Source organism: Schistocerca nitens, chromosome 1 (assembly GCF_023898315.1).
Source record: "Schistocerca nitens isolate TAMUIC-IGC-003100 chromosome 1, iqSchNite1.1, whole genome shotgun sequence".
Taxonomy (NCBI): domain Eukaryota; kingdom Metazoa; phylum Arthropoda; class Insecta; order Orthoptera; family Acrididae; genus Schistocerca; species Schistocerca nitens.
Window position 1 is genome coordinate 609,583,707 of NC_064614.1, and position 21,178 is coordinate 609,604,884.

Genomic DNA, 21,178 nt, shown 5'->3' on the forward strand with positions numbered 1-21,178 from the left:
GGTGATGGCATTTAGACAATATGAATCTGCTGGTAGCAAAATCGTCATCAATAACGAAACAATAGAGAAATATACCAAATTTCTTTTTCTCGGGTGTGATGTTACTGACACACTGAGTGATGATGTGATTAGAAGCCTACAAATATTCCATTATGTGACACAATGAAACACCATTTAAAAGTAACAGAAGAGTTATACTGTATAAACATTACAAAATAATGCCAGTACCTACGTTGTTATGTGAATGCTTGACGCCTACTAAACGATACAGAGAAAAAATCGAAAGAGTAGAGATTTCTGAGAAACGTAGGTGGCTAAACATTATCTGATATGAATTGAAGCGAAGATATCAGGAAATAATGAAACATAAATAACTTGGATAAAGAAAGAGGAAAAGTACAGGAACAGATAGAAACGACACGTAACAAGAATACAAGAAAGAAGAATATGAAACTTCCTGGCAGATTAAAACTGTGTGCCGGACCGAGACTCGAACTCGGGACCTTTGCCTTTCGCGGACAGATAGAAACGACACGTAATAAGAACACAAGAAAGAAGAATATGAAACTTCCTGGCAGATTAAAACTGTGTGCCGGACCGAGACTCGAACTCGGGACCTTTGCCTTTCGCGGACAAGTGCTCTACCAACTTTTTTTTTTAGTCTCATTGTGTTCGCTTTTTTGTTCGTTGCATCTGCTCGGGGCGGACGTCGTAAGACATCCGTTTAAGTTCTTTGTTGATTGATTAACTCATTTTTTTTATTACAGAGGACAGCTAACCCTCTGACCAAACACGCTGAGCTACCGTGCCGGCGTCAACTGAGGTACTCAAGCACTACTCACGGCGCGACCTCACAGCTTTACTTCTGCCAGGACCTTGTCTCCCACCTTCCAAACTTTGCAGAAGCTCTCCTGCGAAGGCAAAGGTCCCGAGTTCGAGTCTCGGTCCGGCACACAGTTTTAATCTGCCAGGAAGTTTCATATCAGCGCACACTCCACTGCAGAGTGAAAATCTCATTCTGGCAAGAAGAATATGAAGTCACTGGCGAACTGGAAGACAAGGAAGAAGGATAATTAGTCAGCCCGAAAAACGATGGACAGAGCGAAATACTTGAGGGCGGAAAAACCAGAGGTGGCTTAATCCCCAGTGTCGATTATGATGATGATACTAACGAATGGATTGATCGGTTTATTGGTTGAAGAGAGCGGATCTCGGCACTACGTAGAGGAAGTGCGGGGGATGCACTGACAGTGCGGTGAAAGAAGCCGAGTGCAGCAAGAGTTGGAGGGGGGAGACGGGAGAGGGGGCGTAGGGCCGGGGGGGGGGGGCAGTAATTGGCGTCCGTGGGAGCGGCGCTCATTGCTGTGAGAGCGCGCCGTGGCCGGGAGCCGCTCTCACGCCGGAACTCTGCCGCCGCCGGGACCCGACACGCGCCAGCCCGCTGCCGGCTCGCTGCCACGGGAAAACGAGCGGGCTGCCGTGTAAAGCGCGACAGTGCCGTCACCTGGCGCAAGACGGGGCCAATGACGTACACGGGCCCTGCAATGAACTTGTGACGACACACTACTGGCCATTAAAATGGCTACACCAAGAAGAAATGCAGATGATAAACGGGTATTCATTGGACAAATATGTTATACTAGAACTGACATGTAGTTACATTTTCACGCAATTTGGGTGCATAGATCCTAAGAAATCAGTACCCAGAGCAACCACCTCTGGCCGTAATAACGGTCTTGATTCGCCTGGGCATTAAGTCAAACAGAGCTTGGATGGCGTGTACAGGTACAGCTGCCCATGCAGATTCAACACGATACCACAGTTCATCAAGAGTAGTGACTGGCGTATTGTGACGAGCCAGTTGCTCGGCCACCACTGACCAGACGTTTTCAATTGGTAAGAGATCTGGGGAATGTGCTGGCCAGGGCAGCAGTCGAACATTTTCTGTATCCAGAAAGGCCCGTACAGGACCTGCAACATGCGGTCGAGCATTATCCTGCTGAAATATAGGGTTTCGCAGGGATCGAATGAAAGGTGGAGTCACGGGTCGTAACACATCTGAAATGTAAGGTCCTCTGTTCAAAGTGCCGTCAATGCGAACAAGAGGTGACCGAGACGTGTAACCAATAGCACCCCATACCATCACGCCGAGTGATAAGCCAGTATGGCGATGACGAATACGCGCTTCCAATGTGCGTTCACCGCGGTGTCGCCAAACTGTACACAGAACCTGGATTAATACGAAAAAATGACGTTTTGCCATTCGTGCATCCATGTTCGTCGTTGAGTACACCAACGCAGGCGCTCCTGTCTGTGACGCAGCGTCAAGGGTTACCGCAGCCATGGTCTCTGAGTTGATATTCCATGCTGCTGCAAACGTCGTCGAACTATTCGTGCAGATGGTTGTTGTCTTGCAAACGTCCCCATCTGTTGACTCAGGGATCGAGAGGTGGCTGCACGATCCGTTACAGCCGTGCGGATAAGATGCCTGTCATCTCGACTGCTAGTGATACGTGGCCGTTTGGATCCAGCACGGCGTTCCGTATTACCCTCCTGAACCCACCGAGTCCACATTCTGCTAACAGTCATTGGATCTCGATCAACGCGAGCGGCAATGTCGCGATACGATAAACCGCAATCGCGATAGGCTGCAATCCGACCTTTACCAAAGTCGGAAACGTGATGGTACGCATTTCTCCTCCTACACGAGGCATCACAACAACGTTTCACCAGGCAACGCCGGTTAAGTGCTGTTTGTATATGAGAAATCGGTTGGAAGCTTTCCGCATGTCAGTACGTTGTATGTGTCACCACCGGCGCCAACCTTGTGTGAATGCTCTGAAAAGCTAATAATTTGCATATCACAGCATCTTCTTCCTGCCGATTTAATTTCGCGTCTGTAGCACGTCATTTTCGTGGTGTAGCAATTTTAATGGCCAGTAGTATAGAAAGGTACCCATCAAATATTGTAATTTTGTCGTGTGCAATCGGGAACTTCCAGGAACTGAAACACGCGGTCAAGAATTATTAAACTCGTCTGAAATAGTTACTCGCTCCCCGCTCGAGACGGCTGCTGGCATTCGTGAGACCTGCATTGTCACGTGCTATGAGGTATACGACAAGGCCTGTTTTTTTGTGGGCCTCAGTGCGAGAATTGGACTCAACATTACGAGAGAATGTTCCAAGGGGTGCACATTTGAGTAATTTCGATGAAAGCTTATGCAACTAATGGAACACCGATTTTGCCACACAAGTTGTACTTGTTTTGACTTCTTCCTCGTTCCAATGTCAGTATCGGCTTCTTAAGCCATTTTTGAGTGTTTAGCAGTATGAAAAAGCACCACATTACTGTCATGAAAGGGAACCATTTGATGTGAACATATTTTGAAGGGAAAACTGCCATTGTAAGAAAGCGCAGCCTTGTCACATGATTATCTCTGTTGGTTTTGATTTACAAATTTCACTGTTCTTGGTGGTCTGGTAACTAGTTGGCGTACATAAGGCAGTAAATATGCAAAGGAAAAAAATAGTGGTGTATTAACAATTCCAGAAGTCTATGAACGTATATTTACACATTTACCCAAAAAAAGGGAGAAGGGTAACAAAAATAATAATTACTGAAGAGATATAGTGGAGCATAAAACTATTTTACTGTAAAAATTTGAAAAAACGATCAAATGTGTTGTGCAATAATTTATCAAAAACCAGGAAGCAAAACACATTACAGAAACATTTGACGCGCGTTTGAATGATGGTCGAAAAGTCATTTACAGCAAATGAGGTTCTAAGTTATACATTGTACTTTAAACTCTCAGTCAGAACATCATTTACTGTACGTGATTTCGACATTATTCAAAGGCGTATCAAATGTTTCTCTACACAGTTTTGTTGCCTTCTTTTGGACAAATCATTTCACAAAACATGTAACAGTATTTTCCAGTTTTTTTTCTTTTCAAATTTTTAACGGTTAAGTATCACACCAACGTAACTTTTACGCACAAAATAGCTAGGCCTTTAAGAGATGAACTTTTTAAGACTTCACTTACGTAGCTAGCAGCAGCTTCTCGTGAAATATTTCAATTTTCCCCTCAATCACTAATTATGTTTTTCTTAATTGCCCTAATTACTTTCAAGCAATTAATTTCTAAATCAAAACCTCACGCTGGTCAATTTGACACGTACCTCATTTGTTCATTTCCCACTCTTCATTTGGCTATGAAAATTCTGACAAAAACCCATTGTGTAATTGCTAGGGAGTTTCGCTCCGCTTAAACATTTGACCAAAAAGATGTGGTACACTACAAATGGCGCGGCGACATGAAACGTACTCCAAAGTTGAAGTACGCGGGACAGTACGATACTTATGGGCAAAACGTCTTAAACGTACACAAAATCTTCGTGAAATTCTGTCGGTATAGGGACCAAATGCAAAGTCGCGTACATACGCAGTGCTAAGATACCAACAATCTGACGAAAGCTGCCCAGACGTGGGTGATGACCATCGGGTGGGAAGGCCACCAACATCGACCACAGACGGCAGCTTCCAGACTATTGCGGAATCGATTCGCAGTAGTTTTCCGACTATGGAGTCGTTCAGACTGCGGTTCTCGAGTGGCTCCATGGCCAAGGAGTAAATTTATATCGTCGAGGAACTCAGTATTCCTAGAACGGTCTGACAATTTTTTACAAAGACTTGGTGAATATGTTGAAAAATAGTCCCATGTATATGTGTCACATTGAAATTCAGCGCAACATTTTAAATGTTGTTTGGTCTGCCACAATAATGTGGAAGTTACATTTTGAAGTTTCCTAGCATCTTTCCCTTAACTTACGCTTACACCAAAGTGTTGCGATTTCGTGCGGTAATGTAGTGTGGTGTAGCACTTGCAACCTACGTCCTCAATTATTTGCTGGATGTGCTACAATCCCTATCTTCCTCTACAGTTTTTGCCCCCTACAGCTCCCTCTAGAACCATGGAAGATGCTCCCTGACGCCTTAACGCATATGCCATCATCGTGTGCCTTCTTGTTGTCAGTGTTTTTCATAGGTCCGTTTCTTCACCGATTCTGCGGAGAACCTCCTCAAGGGGGGGAAAAATTGTTCAAATAGTTCTGAGCACTATGGGACTTAACATCAGAGGTCATCAGTCCCATAGACTTAGAAATACTTAAACCTAACTAACCTAAGGACAGCACACACATCCATGCCCGAGGCAGGATTCGAACCTACGACCGTAGCAGCAGGGCGGTTCCTGACTGAAGCGTCTAGAACCGCTCGTCTACAACGGCCGGCGAGCCTCCTCATTCCTTATGTTATCAGTATAAGTAATTTTCAACATTCTTCTGCACCACCACATCTCAAACGCTTCTATTCTCTTCTTTTCCGGTTTTCCAACTGTGCAAGATTCACTACCAGAGAATACTGTGCTCCAAACGTAGTCTCAGAAATTTCTCCGTCAAATTAAGGCTTATGTTTGATACTAATAGATTTCTCTTAGCCAGGAATGTCCTCTTTACTTGTGCTAGACCACTTTTTACATCCTCTTTGCTTCGTCCGTCATGGGTTATTTTGCTTCCAAAGTAGCAGAACTCCTTAACTTCGTCAGCTTTATTATTACCAACTTTTATGATAAGTTTCTCTCTGTTCTCATGTTTGCTGCTTTTCATTACTTCCGTCTTTTTCCGGTTTATTCTCTATCCATATTCCGTACTCATTGGACTGCTCATTCCATTCATCAGACCCTGGAATTCCTCTGCGCTTTGAGATAGCAATGTCAGTCAGTGAATCTTACCGTTGATATACTTACACATTGAATTTTAATCCCACCTTGAACCTTTCTTTTATTTCCCTCACTGGAATAGAAGGGAGAACCGGTAGAGGTACTCAAGGTACTCTCCGCCACACACCGTCAGGTGACTTGCGCAGTATGGATGTAGATGTAGATGCTTCTTCGATGTATAGATCGAACAGTAGAGGCGACGGGCTGAATCCCTGTCTTACAACGTTTTTAATCCGAGCACTTCGTTCCTGCTAATCTAATTTCTATTATTCACATACAAAGAGGTGGGGCGTAGAAAGTAACGAACGGGTTTGATCATTTTTATGGGAAAAGTTGCGACTTTTCTCATGGAAAGAACGGGATCTGCAATGGAATTGACGCGTTGGCTTCGTAAAAAAAATGTTCAAATGTGTGTGAAATCATATGGGACTTAACTGCTAAGGTCATCAGTCCCTAAGCTTACACACTACTTAACCTAAATTATACGAAGGACAAACACACACACCCATGCCCGAGGGAGGACTCGAACCTCCGCCGGTACCAACCGCTCAGTCGATGACTGCAGCGCCTCAGACCGCTCGACTAATCCCGCCCGGCGCTTCGTAAAAAGAACGATGTTCAGAATGGAGATAGTTAAATGGATCGTTGGTATTAGGGGCATCAAAAACATTGTATTTTCGGTGAAATATGATAGGGTATATCGTCGAAGGAGCCACTAGCGAGTTAGATCACTATTACAAGTATTGGGAAGATATTATTCGAGTGAACCAGTCAGCATGACTTCAAACTGAACTACAGTAGGTTATTCTCAGCTCAGCTGAAGACGGAGCCTTGAGCAGAAGACTTCGAATGGCGGTAATTAACAGCGAAATGGGCGCGGAAGCGGCCGTGTGACAAAAGCGCGTGGGTCGGGGATCCAATAAGGCACTGCGGAAGGGAACAGGTGCGGAGGCCGGAAGCTGTTGCCGGAAGCGCCATGTGGCCGTCGCACAGGCGGCAAGCAGGCGGGCAGGCACCTGTGCTCGGCGCGCCTCCGCTGCCGCCGCCGCCGCCACCCGACACCTTGCAGGCCAGCCACAGCCGCGTGGGAACTGCCCGCCACACCGGGGGCCTAGGCAGCAGCTACACCAGGGAATGCGGTTCATCATAGAATTCTGAGGGCAGCTGCGACAGACGTTCCTCACCCTGTCTGTTGGTAGGGGTGTTGTCAAATGCAACATGTAGCTGGAGAGTTCCCGCCAAAAACTGCGATCCTGCACAAGTTGCGCTGGTATGCGGGCTCTTCACTTGTGTTCCACATTCTTACAAGAGTAATTTAGGATCATCACCTTGAATAAAATGCGTTTGACGGTACACCTCTCATACGTCGCCGAGCGATCTGAGGCGTCTTGCCACGATTCGCGCGGCTCCCCGCGTCGGAGGTTCGAGTCCTCCCTTGGGCATGGGTATGTGTGTGTGTTGTCCATAGTGTAAGTTAGTTTAAGTTAGATTAAGTAGTGTGTAAGCCTAGGGACCGATGACCTCAGCGGTTTGGTCCCATAGGAACTTACCACGGCGGCCGGGGTGGCCGAGCGGTTCTAGGCGCTACAGTCCGGAACCGCGCGACCGCTACGGTCGCATGTTCGAATCCTGCCTCGGGCATGGATGTGAGTGATGTCCTTAGGTTAGTTAGGTTTAAGAAGTTCGAAGTTCTAGGGGACTGATGACCTTAACAGTTAAGTCACATAGTGCTCATTTTTTGAACATACCACAAATTTCAAATTTTTCACATACGTCCCCTTACAATGTTGTTCTGTTATCTTACCTGGAAGAATAATACAATCACAAGACAAAAAAATGGTTCAAATGGCTCTGAGCTCTATGGGAATTAACTTCTGAGGTTATCAGTCCCCTAGAACTTAGAACTACTTAATCCTAACTAACCTAAGGACATCACACACATCCATGCCCGAGGCAGGATTCCAACCTGCGACCGTAACGGTCGCCCGGTTCCAAACTGTAGCGCCTAGAACCGCTCGGCCACTCCGGCCGGCAATCACAAGATAGCCAGCTTCTTTATGTAATAGATGTGTTATTTCTGCTGAAAAGGCAATAATTAATACGTGACGGGATCGTCTATGCTCCCTCAATTGCATCCCACATAATGAAATTGCCACTGTCACGCTGTTTAATTTATAAATGGCTCTGAGCACTATCGGACTTAACTTCTAAGGTCATCAGTCCCCTAGAACTTAGAACTACTTAAACCTAACTAACCTAAGGAAATCACACACATCCATGCCAGAGGCAGGATTCGAACCTGCGACCGTAGCGGTCGCGCGACTCCAGACTGTAGCGCCTAGAACCGCTCGGCCACCCTGGTCGGCTGTTTAATTTAAGTCTCGAGGTGAATCATATATTCGATTTTAGTGGATCAGCACGTTGTAGTGCGGTTCCTCGACACATGACCTGTTCAGCATTCCGATTCCCCCTCTCCAGCACCCCCTTTCCACTCCCTCGGTCACAGCTGCATTCTACCTGACAGTATGGATTAAGGTTATCGTGAAGTTACAGTAATTCAAACCAAAATTGGACGAAATATCCTCCTAGGAATATAAATAATAAGTCTTGTGGGGGTTTTGGAGAGGTGCAACAGATGCTGCTCGTAGAGAATCTAAATTATGGATAGGACAACAATGAATGTTGGGATTTTCAAGTGATTTTGAAGCCAGATGTCGAACTGCTGGAAAATAGTAATCATCAGAAAAATTAACGCTCACAACATACTTCCGCATTAAGCTTAATCTGATACAATATTGCGCTAATATTAACAGCGTTTTGTGAATGTAGTCTTTTTCTGCGAATTTCACTGATGAATTGTTCTGATTAAGTTGTTCAGGTAAACTGGTTGATATGTAGCGACGTCTCAGTAAGTTTCTTACTTGCCACTTTCTGGCTACACATTGCCAGTTCACTCGATTAATACCGCGAGAATAATTCATCAGTGATGCCCTTCTTTGTCCTGAAAAGAGCGAGGTGAGAAAATGAAAAAAAAAAAATGAACCGGTGTGTAGTCCTTTGAATTTAGACTTGTCATTCCGACAGACGAAATAAAAGTAAAGCCAGTGGACGAGTTAGTGAAATGTTACGGTCACCGAATGACACATATAATAACGTGAAACAGGGAAAAAATGACACTTTCGTTCAGTCTGGCGTATGTGCAATGAAATGGCAGGCCCTAAATATCCATAACATTTAGAGATGTAGATAACTACGGGTGATAGATAGATATTCAGCGATCACAGGCCCTTCAGACCACGCGCTGATTCGACAAACTGCCTCCATTCCTTCCTGTTTTGTTCCCGGTTCCTCCATGTGTCTTCAATTCCCAGGGCTACTAGGTCCTTCGCCAGGTCGTCCATGCAGCGCTGCCTCGGCCGTCCAATGGGGCGTTTGGTGTTTGGTTTCCCCGCTAGTGCCATCGCAGTAACTACGGGGGATGTTTTTCTAATTCGAAAAAATGTTTCGTAACAATAAATATTGCTACAGACAAACTGATTTAAATTTTCAGTATGGAGTGCTGGGCTGCAATTGGTTCATAAGCGAACTGTCGTGTCTTTGACATTTATGAGTCTAAATATTCGTTTTCTAAGTGCCATACCATTATGACAAGATTTTGTAGATGGGATAGTAAGTTATGGTAGACGAAACACTCTTATCAGATGAGGTTATAAATGTTATTTAATATATATTTTCTCACTACTTCTGGATATGAAATATGGGTAAATATAAAAATTAAAAATAATTTTAAAAAATAAGTCTATTTTTTGTACGCAGTGTGGCAATATTCGTTACATACACATGCTAAGATGTCTCCCGCGCAATGAATCTGAAGTCACCGCAATTAACTTCTCACAGGCAGTCGTGAGAGGTGATTCACGCACACGCAGCGTGATTTGCCAGCTGCCTTGTCCGGTGTTCCGTTGGTAAACTGAGGTGGCCGCGGCCGCCGGCCGTGCTACGAGTGGACATTAATTGAGAAGCCACGTGGCTGGGACGCCGTCAGTACGCGGCCGCACGCGCTCTGTGCACACACGGCAAGTAGGGCAGCAATTAGCGGGCAGCTGCCTCACCGGCTCTCTGCCGTACCACGTCTGCGGCGGAGGCGGCCTTTGTCCTGCTTGGGCCGGAACGGCGACAACAACCAGTCGCGGGATGGATTTTACTCTACGAAGTGTGGAAACGCCTTATTATGGTTCAAATGGCTCTGAGCACTATGGGACTCAACATCTTTGGTCATAAGTCCCCTAGAACTTAGAACTACTTAAACCTAACTAACCTAAGGACAACACACACATCCATGCCCGAGGCAGGATTCGAACCTGCCACCGTAGCGGTCGCGCGGTTCCAGACTGCAGCGCCAGAACCGCACGGCCACCGCGGCCGGCAAACGCCTTATTATCTTAATTCTGGAGTTAACATCAGATAATCCAAAAGTAACAGAGAAACAACAAAGATAACTGTCGTCTTCAGGTGCTAGCTTTACGATGAAAGATTCTCTGCAGTGTGATAATGCAGTACGTGAACACAGCACTGGGCATTTATCCCCCTAAAACTATCGAGACATACGTTTTTGTTAAGTGTTGTAACTAAATGTCTATATGAAAGAATACTTCGTCAAGGACAAATGGTTCAAATGTCTCTAAGCATTATGGGACTTAACCTCTGAGGTCATCAGTCCCCTAGACTTAGAACTACTTAAACCTAACTAACCTAAGGAGATCACACACATCCATGCCCGTGGCGGGATTCTAACCTGCGACCGTAGCAGCAGCGCGGTTTCGGACTGAAGCGCTTAGAACCTCTCGGCCACAGCGGCCGGCCGTCAACGACAACCTAAGAAACTAGTCTGCAGCACAATAACTGCGGGTCAGTTTTAAAGGATGATGCAGTGGACGGAAATAGAAGCCATCACGTAAATGTTTACAAACTTCAGACTGCAGCACACACGTTCCTCTCCTCCGCGCCTCGGAGCTTCCAAAGCGTAGTGCGAAATCGCACTCGACGTCGCAGCCTGTCTCCATGCGCTGTTAGCGATGTGCGACGAGGGACGCAAAGTACCCGACGCGCTGCTCGTTGGATTTAATCGGAAACGTTCAATGCCGAATCTGGATTAACTCCCTGCTCTACTAGACCACGAGTCCAAATAACGCTAGCCAGTCTCGTTTTGATCCGCGAGACAGTGTTACATTTCTCATATCTCCAAAGTGAATGAGCAAAAGCCCTGTAGCTATCTAACTAATTTCAGGAAAAATTACGAGGCCTTACCACTGGGCTGCAATATGTCCATTGCTAGTAGCCCAATACACTGGCTACTGGCAACTCTTGCCGATAACTGCCACAACGACAAAACATGAACACAGTTCCCTGAGTCACACAAAAACATCACTCTCAAATTTCCACGGAAACAAATACGAGGGTCACTCCATAAGAAATGCACACTATTTTTTGTAAAAATACAGTTTTCATTCTGCATGTGTGAAAGTTTTACAGTGTGTAGTTATGGCTACGGTGTTTTTCGATTCCGAAGGACTCTTGTTTGTGGACATCATGCCAAGTGGAACCACCATAAATTCTGATGCATATGTGACGACACTGAAGAAACTTCAGGCTCGACTGAGTCGAAAGCGGGATGTTTTGCTGTTTCACGACAATGCACGGCCACATGTCAGCCAAAAACTATGGAAGCGATCACAAAACTCGGATGGACAACACTGAAACACCCGCCTTACGGTCCTGACCTGGCTCCATGTGACTATCATCTCTTTGGGAAACTGAAAGACTCTCTTCGTGGAACAAGATTTGAAGATGATGACTCCATTGTGCACGCTGTCAAACAGTGGCTCCAACAGGTTGGTCCAAAATTCTACCGTGCGGGTATGCAGGCGCTGGTTCCAAGATGGCGTAACGCAGTTGAGAGGGATGGAAATTATGTGGAGAAATGAAAATATTATTCCTAAAAGATGTATCTACACACTGTAAAACTTTCAAACATGCAGAATGAAAGACGGATTTTAAAAAAGCAGTGTGCAATTATTTTGGAGTGACCCTCGTATAATTTGTTGGCGTCTATTAAACTTTGCCAAGCTCGTGTCATTCACTAAAACAATACTTCCAGCTAGCTACTTGCTCCGTGATGTCAGCATCTGTGTTCTGGCTAGCGAGCACTTGAACGGTCTCTAAAAAGAAAACACTCATTTAGAACACCGGAAAGTTCATCCCGAAATCCAGACCCGCGCATGGGAACTCATTTATGAACTCTCATAATTTTCCGTACTGAAAGAAATAATTCGACTGATGGCGAAAGATCAGCTCCTCCCGACTTTTAAGATATACTATAAACGACGCCTCCCAAGAGGGAGAGCTCCAAACTGATCCACGAACAAGCAGTTAACAATACACCCTGACGAAGGCTTCTTGCAACTGTCGCCGAAACGTGTTTAGAGATGAAAATGCGGCCTCAAACCCAGAAGAATTTTATTGACTGATCCAAAAAATTATTTATAAGAGGCGATCAAGAAGTTTCCGTTCAAAGGCCGTAAAATCCAGCATCGGTGTGCCAATCAGGCAGAATCCTCATGGGCACTGAGGCAATAAAACCACCGTCGCAGCAACTTGAAGACACCCGTTGGTAAAACACCTTGTCGTGCTGCGTGAAGAAGTCCTTAACTGCCTGCTGCACAACGTCGTCTGGCAGGAATCGCTGACCCTTCAAGCCTTTTTGAAGGGTCCTAAGGCGTGATAACCGCATAGTGATAGATCAGGACTGTAGGGTGGGTGTTCCAGTGTCTCCTATGTGAGTTGGCGTAACTTCTGATTTCCGACATTTTCGATATGGGACGTGCGTTATCATTAGGTGGCAAGCACCATTCCTTGTCGCAGAACGGTGGTTTTCGACAGACATGCTGTTCCATACACATTCTTCACTCTCCGATGTCACGTTTACCGGTGTTGGTCCTTCGGCAGCCGAGAAGGATAGCAGCACCTTGGTCCTGTGGACGCATTTGATAATAACGTCGCCATAGTTCATGTTTCCGCATTTACTACAGGCAGGAAAGATACGCCCCTTGCCTACATGTTGGCGCTTATATCCACTCATCAAAGTAGCGCTACACTGCATATACGCTGCAGCAAAATGATCTCCTCTTATTCGGGCCTTTCAGCCAGGCTGTCAGGAGCAGAATGTGGGCATTCTCACTGGCCATTTCCTGCTCTCTCTAATAAAGGTATTGTAAAATGCTGCTCCTGGCCGGCCTTTCAGAACTTTTTCTGCAACGAATGTTGGAAACAATGGCTGTCGTGGGGAAATTACTCTCCCAGTAAGCCAGCCACGTGTTTCGGCCACAATTCATTCGGCAGGATTAGGGAAAGACCGACCCATCAGCTCTAGATGAAGAATAGTTTCTTATTCCAGAACTCGACCCTGTCCTAGACTATGACTAAGGAAAGACTCACACCCATGACCAAAAGATGTTGCAAACTTTTCCTGCTCCAGCCATTAGGATGCGAATTTATTGCGATTACCAGGAGCGTAATCTTGGAAAGAACGTGTAGAATGTCACCTAACCTTTGCATTTAAACTTCCTGGCAGGTTAAAACTGTATGCCGGACTGAGACTCGAACTCGGGACCTTGATCTTTCGCGGGCAAGTACCCTACTGTGAGCTAGCCAAGTACGACTCACGACCCGCCAGTACCTCGTCTACTACCTTCCGAAGGTCCCGAATTCGAGTGTCGGTCCAGCACAGAATTTTAATCTGCCAGGACGTTTCATATCAGCGCAGAGCGAAAATTTGATGCTGGTAATCTTAGCATAATGATGTAATAGTACAGTCTGAACTGTCGTCTAACGTTGTCCCGAGGTTCAAAATGGGTATTTGGTATTAAACTTAAAAACGAAATGCATTCAACATTAACTGAGACTCAATTTGTTAATGATGAATTTGCTGAATGGTTCAAACAGAAACAGACTGTATACTGATTATTGAACTAATATTAACGATTAATGACAACCACCGCAGGTGTGCTGATATACACTTATTGTGTCTCGATCAGTTCTGTTCGATGTGACACTATAAATTTACATCAATATAGCTGTGCTGGTTTTTATTAATCATTAATAGTAGTATCAATCATTTGTGAATCTCAAAATGATCAAGATTATTAGTGAGATAGAGTTTTCGTTTGACTGAAGTACGAATGTGCATCGTTATGAGCTAAAAAAATGGCCCTGAACACTATGAGACTGAACATCTAAGTTCATCAGTCAGCTAGAACTTAGAACTACTTAAACCTAATTAACCTAATGACATCACACACACCAATGCCCGAGGCAGGATTAGAACCTGCGACCGTAGCGGTCGCGAGGTCCTAGACTGAAGCGCCTAGAACCGTTCGGCCACAACGGCCGGCGTTGTGAACTGTACAAAGCTAGACAAAGTACTACCTCAACTAAAGCATCACCTGTCACTGAAAAAAGTAACTTTAACGGCAATCATTTATTCGTTCATAATATCGAAACCTGATGATTTATTGCGCATCTCATTGCAGGCAATAAAGTTTCTAATGACTGTCGACCGGCCGGTGTGGCCGAGCGGTTCTAGGCGCTTCAGTCTGGAACCGCGAGACCGCTACGGTCGCAGCTTCGAATCGTGCCTCGGCATGGATGTGTGTGACGTCCTTAGGTTGGTTAGATTTAAGTAGTTCAGAGTTCTAGGGGACTGATGACCACAGATGGTAAGTCCCATAGAGCTCAGAGCCATTCTAATGACTGTCGTTCACATGGGCTTATGTGAGAGTTCTCGGATGAACAGCTGGGCCATGGTGGCGGGCAGACACAGTATTTAGATACGAGAGATCTCGATAATTGGAACGTTGCCAGAGTGTTGTGTCTGTTTGCCACAACGGTTCGGCCGTTCGCTCGAGAACACTCGCCGGCAGCTTTCGCTGCTACTCGTCGGCTTGTGACTGACCTTTGGCGTGCAGGCTCTTGAGGTGGTCGACGGTGAGCTGCAGGATCTCGGCCTTCTCCAGCTTGGCGGAGCCCTGCTTCTCGAAGGCGGCGGGCACGAGGCGCCGCAGCTCGCTCAGCGACGTGTTGATGCGGTCGCGCCGCCGCTTCTCGATGATGCCGCGCCGCTTCTTGCGGCTCAGCAGCTGGCAGCTGTCCGCGTCGCCCGGCGACGAGCACCTGCAGGCACCACCACAAGCTCTACCTCTCTCACACTTACACCACCCCGCAGCAGTTCCTAGTCGCAGGTAGTTTGTTTCCCTCGAGCTCAAGTTACTGTCGGCGATCCGAAACGCAATGCAGCCTGACATTTTGCACGAACAAACAGCATTGGGCGACGTAAGATTTACTTTACATAGTAGAGTAAAAAGTATGTCAAGAACCAGGCGACGATCGGTTTCAGAATCTAACCCACTGAAATATAACTGCCATAGAACTCCAAATACAGCACTGATGTTAGCACAGTCTTTAGCGACTGATTTGTTGTGTAAACTATGCACTTGTCTCGTTCATTAACTGTGCAAATTTGAGATAATCAGCAAACGCGTGGTCTAAGGCGCACGGTTTGCGCGGCTCTGCCCGTCGGAGGTTCGAGTCCTCCCTGGGGCATGTGTGTGTGTGTGTGTGTGTGTGTGTGTGTGTGTGTGTGTGTGTGTGTGTGTGTGTGCGTGTGTGTATGAAATCTTATGGGACTTAACTGCTAAGGTCATCGGTCCCTAAACTTACACACTACTTAACCTAAATTATCCTAAGGTCAAACACACACACCCATGCCCGAAGGAGGACTCGAACCTAAGCCAGGATCAGCCGCACAGTCCATGACTGCAACGCCTTAGACCGCTCAGCTAGCCGGACAGTTGTGGCCGAGAGGTTCTAGGCACTTCAGTCTGGAACCGTGCGACCGCTACGGTCGTAGGTTCGACTCCTGCCTCAGGCATGGATATGTGTGATGTCCTTAGGTTAGTTAGGTTTAAGTAGTTCAAAGTTCTAGGGGACTGGTGACCTCGGAAGTTAAGTCCCATAGTGCTCAGAGCCATGTGAACCATTTTGAACCGCGCGGCTGTGTGTGTGTGTGTGTGTGTGTGTGTGTGTGTGTTTGTGTTGTCCTTAGCGTAAGTTTGTTTGGGTTAGATTAAGTAGTGTGTAAGCCAAGGGATCGATGACTTCAGCAGTTTGGTCCCTTAAGAACGTACCACAAATTTCCAAATAAAATAACTTATTCTATCCATCGTATACTTAATGAGCAGTGCTAATGAAGATATACAGCCATTCTTTTTGAGTTTCCACAAATCCAGTCGCACAATAAAGGAAGTGACTTATTAGATTATTAGAGCTATACGCCTTGCACTGTACTGTGACCAATAACGTAGACCTACCTGGGTGACAATACTCTGATAGCAAAATGTTAAGTAACGGTTCTAGGTTATTGTCACAGACGTTTAGCTTTTATATCTAAGACGAGGCGAAGTGTACTTCATACACGCAATGACTAAAGTTTGAAAGGGGAATGGCCGGCCGGTTTGGCCGTGCGGTTAAAGGCGCTTCAGTCTGGAACCGCGTGACCGCTACGGTCGCAGGTTCGAATCCTGCCTCGGGCATGGATGTGTGTGATGTCCTTAGGTTAGTTAGGTTTAATTAGTTCTAAGTTCTAGGCGACTGATGACCTCAGAAGTTAAGTCGCATGGTGCTCAGAGCCATTTTTGAAAGGGGAATGAAGGAAACAAGATCACTCAACGTAAGCAACGAACTCTACAGATATCAAATACTGGAAACGTGACTACGCAACATGACCAGAGAAAGCGATCGATATCAAACACAGGTTGTAAATAAGAATGAAGTTTCGCAAACTGGTTGTCCGTTCTCAATATTATATGGTAAGGGAATGAAAGTATTTTAAATTTCTACTGCGAGGGGAGTTATAAAATGATGAAATAACAGGTGAGGAAAGGAATATACCGAAAACCACTAAAAATAAATAGTTGGACATGAGCTACGGGTCCCCCATAGTTAGTTAATTTACAGGTGGCACGTGCAATAAGGGGTTAGTGGAGTGATGAGAAATCGAAAGACAAAGACAACTATCTCCGAGTATGTGTACGCACGGATGTGATATGGGACGACCAGAGAGAAGTAACCGTCGGAAACCCAGACTGAGCCTCAGTAGAAGAATACTGAAGGAGGAAGCGCAGAGAATGATTCGATCGATACTTTAGTACTGTGTCTTCGTCTGCGGACCTTGAAGGTGGGGACTGATAGACGAAATAGAGAACACCAGTGCGAAACGCTACAAAACAGAAGTCGTGCACAACACTACATACGTAGAATATTCAAGCAATGCGATGCTTGTTACTACACACGAGTTAGTAATTACGTTGTAATTATCGCGATGAAAAAAGTTACGTAATTAATGTTTTGTTTGTTTGTGGGTACGTCTTTGCAGTCCTGGTAGAAACTGAAATCTCCTCACCACACTATTGCAACGCGCTGCTAGTGGGCCCAGAACAAAATGGCGCAGCTCATTGACAACATGGAGTATCGTGAGATAATTAGTTTTAGGGCGCAGCGAATGTGTTCCAGCTGTGTCAGACCAAGCCAGATGACTTCTCTAGCGGTCCGGCTTGGTCTGACAGCTGCAACATTTTCGCTGCTGCCGAAAACGAATTAGCACACGATACTCCATATTGTCAATGAGCTGCACCATTTCGTTTTATCCCGACTAGCTGCGCGTTGCGGTACTGTGGCGAACTCTAGACTGCGGTTTATTGGTAGAATCCTGAAGCGATGCAGTCCTCCACCAAAGGAAATTGCTTAAAATACGTTAGTTCGTCCAGTCTTAGAGTATTGTTCGTCTGTATGGGACCCTTAACAGTTGAGTCTGATTCAAGAGATTGAGAAGGTCCAAAGAAGAGCGGCAAGATTCGTGACTGGTACATTTAGCCATAGCGAGAGCGTTACGAATTTCATAGAAAGTTTGAAGTGGGACACACTTGCAGATAGACGACGCGCTAAACGGAAGGGGTGGTCACTAAATTACAAAATCCGATCTTCGCCGAGGATGTGGAGCGTATATTGTTACCACCAACTTTCAAATCGCGCAATGATCACCATTCAAAGATAAGGGAAATTAGAGCTGGTACTGAGGCGCTCTGACAGTCCTTTTTGAATCGCGCGATCCGCGCGTGGAACAGAGAGAGGGGAGGGGGGGGGGGGAATAGTGCCCTCCGCCACACACCGCTTGGTGACTAGCGGAGTATATATGTACATGTAGATGAATTTCAGTTTGTACCAGGGCTGCAGAGACGTACCCACAAACAAACGAAAACTTAATTACGTAACCTATTCTCTCGTCGTGATAATTGCAACTCTGTTGACTACCGCTCTCAAAAAAGACCTTGACAGAAAAATCGGATTTAAGCTCTTTCGGAAGCTTATTAACTGTCTTTCTTTGAGCACCGTTGGAAGAGGGACAGGAAAAGAGAACAGTGACAGTGGTGCGCACAGAAGCCTCCACCACACACTGAAAAGTGACTTGCGGAGACAAGTGTAGGTGTAAGGTGGCGGTTGCGGCAGGTATGCTAAAATGAAATTTGTGGCAGGTATAGTAATAGGAGGACAGCAAGAAACTAGTTAAGAAGAAATATCGGAATGTGAGTCGTACAGCAAACGAACCACAGGAGGACTTTGTCACGTCACAGTTATCTGAAACTGATAGGGTGCATTTGCCACGTAACGTCGGTGGAATCGTGAGAAAAGTGTGTGGAAGGTAACAGAGATATTCGTAGTGACAGGACAGCAACTGTGTTGGCAGTTTTACGTAATGTATCATTTATTTTTGAGTCCCAGTGGCATATTTTTTAAAAAAACGTGACAAGTGTTCATCTCCCTAGCATTCAGATACGTGATTCTGATGCAGACACGAGACTCGACAGTTTCAAAAATGGTTCAAATGGCTCCAAGCACTATGGGACTTAACATCTGAGATCATCAGTCTCCTTGACTTCGAACTACTGAAACCTAACTAACATAAGGACATCACACACAACCATGCCCGAGGCAGGATTCGAATCTGCGACCGTAGCAGCAGCACGGTTGCGGACTGAAGCGCCTAGAACCGCTCGACCACAGCGGCAGGCCTCGACAGTTTGCTGACGCAGCTACATAGATCTGAAGATGATCCAGGAAGATCGAACTAAAAAAGACGTGCAACAGGGACTGAAAAATGAACGATATGTTACAATTATTTTAAATATCACGGAGTCTATAGCGCCGGCGGAATCTTGGCTGGGTGAATGGTGTCGGTAAGAAGACTGGCCGTCGGCGCCTTCGGCGGTCCGTCGTGCTTTGCGTGCCGCGCCGGCTGACACCGGAACGCCTCGCCGCGGTGCAGGGCGGCTCGGCCCTTGAAACGGGAGCCAGCCGCAGCCGCAGCCCCGCGAGGCGTGTGTTCCCGGCTGGCGGGCCGCCGTGTATCGGGTGTTGCGGCGCCGTCACGCGCACCTCCGCGCCGCTTCTGCGAACCTCGCGTGCACAGCCGCCGCTCACGTGGGACCGTGTGAGAGAGCGCGGCCTCTGCCCTTCCCTTCCCTTCCCTTCCCAACCCCTGCGCTGCCCTGGACACGTTGCTCACTGCAGTTCTCCGTAGCAGTTGCTATCATTTCATCTTCACTTATTACTAAAAGGTCTGTCGAACAGGTCGGTATCTAAAGGCTCCTGACAGCAAACTTGACATGTGTTACAAGATCTGGTTCTAGGAGCTTCAGCCTGGAACCGCGCTGCTGCTACGGTTGCAGGTTCGAGTCCTGCTTCGGGCATAGATGTGTGGGATGTCCTTAGGTTAGTTAGGTTTAAGTAGTTCTTAGTTCTAGTGGTTGGGAATCGAGTGAGATAGGGTTGTAGCCTATCCCCGATGTTATTCAATCTGTGTATTGAGTAAGCAATATAGGAAACAAAAGAAAAGTTCCGAGTAGGTATTAAAATCCATGGAGAAGAAATAAAGACTTTGAGGTTCGCCGATGATATTGTAATTCTGTCAGAGACAGCAAAGGACTTGGAAGATCAGCTGAACGGAATGGAAAGTGTCTTGAAAGGAGGGTATAAGATGAACATCAACAAAAGCAAAACGAGAATAATGGAATGTAGTCGAGTTAACTCGGGTGATGCTGAGGGAATTAGATTGGGAAATAAGACAGTTGAAGTAGTAAACGGGTTTTGCTATTTGGGAAGCAAAATAACTGATCATGGTCCAAATAGAGAGGATATAAAATGCAGAATGGCAATGGCAAGGAAATCATTTCTGAAGAAGAAAAATTTGTTAACATCGAATACAGATTTAAATGTCAGGAAGTCGTTTCTGAAAGTATTTTTATGGAGTGTAGCCATGTATGGAAGTGAAACGTGGACGATAACTAGTTTGGACAAGAAGAGAATAGAAGCTTTCGAAATGTGGTGATACAGAACAATGCTGAAGATTAGATGGGTAGATCATATAACCAGGGTGCGATTTGTGCTTTTACCAGTGGGGGGGGGGGATGTCTTAGGGGGTTAGTAGAGTTATGTATGTTACTAGCTGCCCGCATCTCGTGGTCGTGCGGTAGCGTTCTCGCTTCCCACGCCCGGGTTCGATTCCCGGCGGGGTCAGAGATTTTCTCTGCCTCGTGATGGCTGGGTGTTGTGTGCTGTCCTTAGGTTAGTTAGGTTTAAGTAGTTCTAAGTTCTAGGGGACTGATGACCATAGATGTTAAGTCCCATAGTGCTCAGAGCCATTTTTTGTTAGTAGCTTGGACCGTGGCGTTACGCATGGTTAAACAGCTATTTGTAAATAGATGTTAATGCCGAAACTCACTATTCACGCGTATGCACTATCAGAAAAGCCATCCCTTGTTATATCTTTAAAAACTACATTATAGGTAAAGGTTATTTACAAAATCATCTACATACAGGTATACGACGGGAATTCAAAACCTAGAGGCACATTTGTGAAAAGCTGTACTTACAGTGATGACAGAAAACTGAAACATATTAATAGTAAGACTTACTAAAAACTTTCAGTGTTCGGCTCCACAAATTTAAATTATATGTAAAGTTTTACTCCAGTGCGTGGGAAATAAACATCCCAGGTTGGGATGCATAAACTAAAACCAGAGGAGGGGATGGTCTGATGCAGAGGGGTGGAAATCACGCCCATCCCCCCTGCAATTCGCACACTGCATATAACTAATGAGGAGGTGTTGAATAGAATTGGGGATAAGAGAAGTTTGTGGCACAACTTGACTAGAAGAAGGGATCGGTTGGTAGGACATGTTCTGAGGCATCAAGGGATCACCAATTTAGTATTAAAGGGCAGCGTGGAG

The 21,178-nt window shown here is 45.9% G+C and overlaps 1 protein-coding gene across 1 annotated transcript in view; it reads right to left on the minus strand.

The window, feature by feature from the left end:
• LOC126262792 (hairy/enhancer-of-split related with YRPW motif protein) overlaps window positions 1–21,178 on the minus strand; it is a 67,486-nt gene that overhangs the window by 37,522 nt on the left and 8,786 nt on the right. The window contains exon 4 of the mRNA XM_049959658.1: window positions 14,791–15,008. Coding sequence (XP_049815615.1) covers window positions 14,791–15,008 — 218 coding nt within the window. The remainder of the gene's footprint in view (window positions 1–14,790; window positions 15,009–21,178) is intronic.